Below are 5,469 nucleotides of genomic sequence, written 5' to 3'. Positions count from 1 at the left end.
GAAGCTATGTGATTTCTTCTATGCCTAAAGTTTGCTCTAGCATGAAAATATTTGGTATTACGATCACCATAAGCAAAGTAATTATCCCTAGAGACCTGTCGTAAATGTTGATTATGCACATCATACCAGTGAGCAAGTTCAAGCTGAAGTTGTTTATATTAAGGAGTGAGTTCAGCTGCAGGATTATGCCTGGCCATATGCAACAAATTATTCTTAACAGTCTTGATCCTACGTTGTATACTACCAAAAGTAGCCTGACTCCGGTTAGATAAAGCATGCTGAGTAGAGAGAAGTTTAGCATTAATATTAGCATGAGTTTGCGCATTGCATTCTAAGCAGCCTTATGATAGCCTTACAATCTTTATGTCCTAACCAGTATTCAAACAGACGAAAAGGCTTATCCCTACTTCTAACATTCCCTTCCGTATTCAAAAACACTGGAGCATGATCTGAACCTATAGTCAGTAAATTATTCAGTTGAGCTGAAGGAAAGTTATCATGCCAGGTAGTATTAGCTAAAGCACAATCAAGACGAACCCTAATATGGGAATCTCCTTGTCTGTGGTTAGACCAAGTATAAGGATCACCTGACCAGACAACATAAATGAAACCTAAATTACGAATACATTGAGTAGCTAGAGCATGTTTTGTATTTGGAGTATTTATGCCTCCTACTTTTTCAGATGAATGCAAAGTGGCATTCAGGTCTCCAATAAGCAACCAAGGGTATCTATACTGAGAAGATAGACGATCCATTGCAGACCATTACAGGATTTTTACATTTTCATGAATAACACCATACATACATGATAAAACCCAAAACCCAACGGAAGCATCCGTCTTTACAGAAAAGAGATAAGTTTTATCTCTTCCTGAATAATTTCCATATGGAAACCATATTTCCATATAACAGCCAATCCACCAGACAAGCCATATGAACTTTGAACTTTCTTTCTGAGATGGTGGATTTTCGACAAGGGTTATAATCGTAAAATCATAATTGTACATGCTCCTGATCCATCAATCATATGAATATTGAGGCTCATGTCTCTCGCCGAAAGCATGAAAGCTTGTGCTGCAAAATCTCTGACTGAGAATACTGTCTCTCAGAGTATATGTAGATGTGTAGTCTCTCAGCTGAGGCAACGACACATCTCATAAATACTGAGCAATATCAGTAATTATTTCTATATAGAATCGAAAGATTGGACGGCTCCTAGACAGCATGCCTGCTAGTATAGAGCAATAACGTCTTCAGGATACAACAAGGTGTTCCCTGACTATATAAAGGAAATATGACGTTTCAAAAACCTCATGTTTCTCAGTTCTCAGATAACTAATGCTCCTAGACAGCATGCCTGCTAGTATAGAGCCATCAGTTAATTATCTATAATCGTTAACTGAATATTTAACAATATTCTGCGATTCTTTGTAATATTTCGTCCCTTCAGTTTGTGGTTCTTCTCAGCAGAATTCCACGGGTTAGTGATAAATATTCAACTTACGGGCATCTGAGCAGCTCTCGAGTAAGCCCCTAACCAAAAAGGTGCAAGTGTATTCAGCAATAATACACAAACGAGCACCTGAATGAGCAAACGAGCATTCCAAAACACGAAGGAACGATGAACCTATGCAAAGTAGGAAGAAAATAATAAACAAAAAAATATTAGTCAAGGCGCTGGGGACTGGGCCCACAGGCCGGCCGGTCGTGTCGTGGCCAGTCTCATGTCCAATTTTATATTTTATTATATTTTTATTATTTTATATGATCTCATGAAAATCCCTTCATTTGAACAAATCTCCTTCTTCTCAAGGAAACTCCTCAGTCTCATGGTGTTTCCTCGCATCAAAGAAATAATAAAATTTAGGAAAGGTGTCGCGGGACCGGGCCACTAGCCGACTGGCCATGCCCTAGCCATAGTCGGTCCCACACCTCATGACTCCTTATTATTTTATTATTTCCTTCATCCCATGAAAATTCCCTGATTTCATAATATTTCTCTCAATTCATGAAATTATATAAATTAGGGAGGAAAACGCACGGGACACGGGCTCTTGGCCGGGCATGCTCTAGCCGTGGTCGGTCCCACACGCCCATGTCTTATTATTTTAATAATATTTGTTTCCTCGTCCCATGGAAACTCCTTCACTTCAAGGAAATTCCCTAGTTTCAGCAAACTCCTTGAATTCATGAAATTTCTCTCAAGTCATGAAAATAATATAAAATTAGGGAAACTCGTGGGGACGGCCATGCCCTAGCCGGTCCTACACGTCCATTATTTTATTATTATTATTATTTTTATGTTTCCTTCATCTCATGGAAACTCCCTGATTTCAACAAAATCCTTGGTTTCAACAAACCTCTTGATTTTATGATATTTCCCTAAAATCATGAAAAATATTATAAAATTGGGAAGAGTGCCTTGGGACCGTGTCCATTGTCCGGCCGGCCATGCCTGGCCGTGGCCGGTCCCACACTTCATCACTCCATATTTTATTATTATTATTAATATTTCCCTAATCTCAAAAAGTTTCATGGTTTCAGCAAAATCCCTGATTTCTTCATATTTTCTCAAAATGTTGCTCAATCGCACACCGGAAAATATCGAAACTCTCAGGGCTGAGACAAGGACATTATGGTAACATGGGCATGTCTCCTTGACCGACCAAGTCCGTCCCTGAGGCTTGCAAAAGCCGATCCCGCTTGTTTTAATAATTTTGACCTAATTTGCTCAATTGCTCATACTGGGTCCAAATTCTCCTCAAACAACTTGGAGTTTGCTCACACGACCATCAGCTGGTCCCACGACCAACAAGGGACGGTACCATGACCCCTTGGTAGGTTTCTCATCTCTCCATAATCAGGTTCTATTACCTGACACTCACACGATCACTATTTGAAAAATGATTAAACCAGCATTTAATCATCCTTTCACCAACTGATATTCAAGAGACTTTGGTATTTTGCTCACTTGAGCATCTGGGCGCTACATGGTCGATTCATCATCCCATGTAGCCGGTCCTTCCTTCATGAATGATTTTCAATAAATCATCAATTATCATCAATTCAGCAGTTGATCAAAATTAGGGTTTTGAATCCATAGCTCTGCAAAAACATAATTCTGAGCAGATTCAAACACTAATAATTTTACGTTGATCCCGAGGTCAACACATTAATAATTATTCTCGGATCAGATGTCAGCATCTTAAATCAACACCTGCTCAGACGAGCAACATTTGTTCAAATGAGCAACATCTGCTCACACCAAAGAATATTGGTTCAATTATTAATATTCAACATTCATCAAATGAGCAACATATGCTCAGATGAGCAATATTTTCCCATCTCAACAATCGACATAATTATACGTTTGTCTCAGCAGACATGTTCAATTCATGAGTCTCAGAACATTTGCAAATCACGTTTGACTCAACAATACAAGGATTCACCGTCCCATAAAGTCAGCAACTGACTCCAAAATCACGAGATTCACATGGGGGGATATTAACTATGGTTTTGGTCTGGCGGTCTACGGCACGTGTGTTCATACACACGATGAGAATGTGAGCAAGTCGTGTAATCGTTTGAAGAAGTTAGCAAAATAGTGGGTGGAAAGTTAACCAAGTCTCCGCACGATGAGCAACTGGTTTCAACACGATTTTACACTTCCCCACTCTTTGACTTCAGCAACTGTCACACTTCATGGGATCATGGTGTTTGCAATTCAGCAATATAAATAAGTCTTTGAATCCTGATTCAAACGGACAAGAATTTTTTGACAAGTTCACACAGACAATCATTCGTCTACACGAACTCATCGTCTGAGCAATCGCTCTCAACTGAGTAAAATTCAATCGTTCAGAACTTTCTTACGTAGAATACACAACACACCTACAATCTCGATCACCATTGATCTCACACATTTCTCAGCTTCCCTCCTACAGATCAACCCATCCTCTCTTGTGGCCGAATTAAATCTGGAACGGCCATTGTCTTGGTTTATGCCGGAGTCCTACAGATTGATCTCTTGAACTTAAAGCACTCCCTTCTTGCAGTGCATCTGTATGAGGTTAAGCATTTGCTCGGTTCTAGGAGTCTACGCACGGTCATATCCTCAGTTCCATAAAAACCAGCAAATCATTTTCCCCATCTACAGATTGGCGACCACAGTGGGAGATCATTCTCTCGGTTGCAATCTTACATTTTCACAAGATGGCTGGTCTTAGGTCTGGGTTAGTTACGAATGTAAACGACACTAGCACTAGCAACAATAACAATGATGGTGTTCCAGAAACTATTACTGCTTCCAACAATGGTGGTGACATCACTCCTCCTCAGCCCAACGCCTGGAATCATCCTCTATTAGGTTGGCATCCCGAAGAAGTCAGAGAAAATCCTCCTACCATAAGCGATCTCATGAAGGTGCAAGAAACTCTTGCCAAGAATCAGACTGACATGGATGAAACACAGAAGGAGTTGTGCAATTATCTCAAAAGTCTCATTGACAAGATGTCAGAGAAAATTCAAGAAAATGGAAAAGAAAAAAAAACATCTTCGGATGCTGATCCTGAAGTCGTTCCAGTTCATACGGTGGATGACAATGAAGTACGCAAAGCTGCAGATGATCCATCAGCAAAGGAATCATCAAGTTTTATTACTCGGGAAGATTTGGAACGCCTCTTAGAGAACCGTGGAAAAGACAAGACACCACATGTCCATCTTCACCATCCTCCGTACCCTGCCGCTATACAAAGAATTCCTCTTGTAAAAGGTTATACCTCCCCAACCTTCAATTTGTATGATGGAACAGGCAATGCTCGAGAGCATGTCTCTCGGTTTCTGGAAGCTTTGGGCGAACATGAGCACAATCATGTTGTCCGTCTGAAGGAATTTTCAAAATCCCTGAAAGGCATGGCATATACCCGATACAACAACATCACGCCAGGAAGTATCACCAGTTAGGGAGAAATGATTAACGCCTTCTACAGAAAGTACTTCTTCGTGTCAGAGCAAATTACTCTCTCTGATCTGGGAAGAATGTTTCAGAGAAGCAATGAACATCCCAATGACTATGTGAAAGGATTCAGGGTTCAAGCCTTGGACTGTCATGATCCAAACGTCACGGAGCAACAACTTGTAGACTTGTGCATCAACGGAATGATCCCGGTCTATAGAGCCTTGCTGGAAAATCTCCGGTTTCAAACTTTCTCAGAGCTTCATGAAGCAGCCAAACGATCTGCGACTACTGCACTTGCTTTACTGGAAAGGGAAAAGTCTGCAAGGTCGAGGAACCTCGAAGCAGCTGACGCTAGTCAACAATCATTACAATCTCCAACCTTCAACAAACTTTGTTGCTGAAAGGAAAACCGAGACACAACATCAGAGTGCTTCTCCAACATCCCAGACTCCTCTGAAGGCGCAAAGAAAAGATAACTAATCCTGAAATGCACGAACCTCGACCCGTCATC

The 5,469-nt window shown here is 40.7% G+C and overlaps 1 protein-coding gene across 1 annotated transcript; it reads right to left on the bottom strand.

Annotated features, from left to right (window-relative positions):
- Window positions 1-306: 306 nt before the first annotated feature.
- On the bottom strand, window positions 307-756 carry LOC113316030. Its single transcript, XM_026564262.1, has one exon. The coding sequence runs from the start codon at window positions 754-756 to the stop codon at window positions 307-309; it is 450 nt and encodes a 149-aa protein (XP_026420047.1).
- Window positions 757-5,469: the final 4,713 nt, after the last annotated feature.

Source organism: Papaver somniferum, chromosome 10 (assembly GCF_003573695.1).
Source record: "Papaver somniferum cultivar HN1 chromosome 10, ASM357369v1, whole genome shotgun sequence".
Taxonomy (NCBI): Eukaryota; Viridiplantae; Streptophyta; class Magnoliopsida; order Ranunculales; family Papaveraceae; genus Papaver; species Papaver somniferum.
This window is presented reverse-complemented; position numbering and strand designations above follow the sequence as displayed.

Excerpts from the sequence above, each read along its gene's own strand:
- LOC113316030 (XM_026564262.1), bottom strand. The coding sequence starts at position 756 with ATGGATCGTCTATCTTCTCAGTATAGATACCCTTGGTTGCTTATTGGA.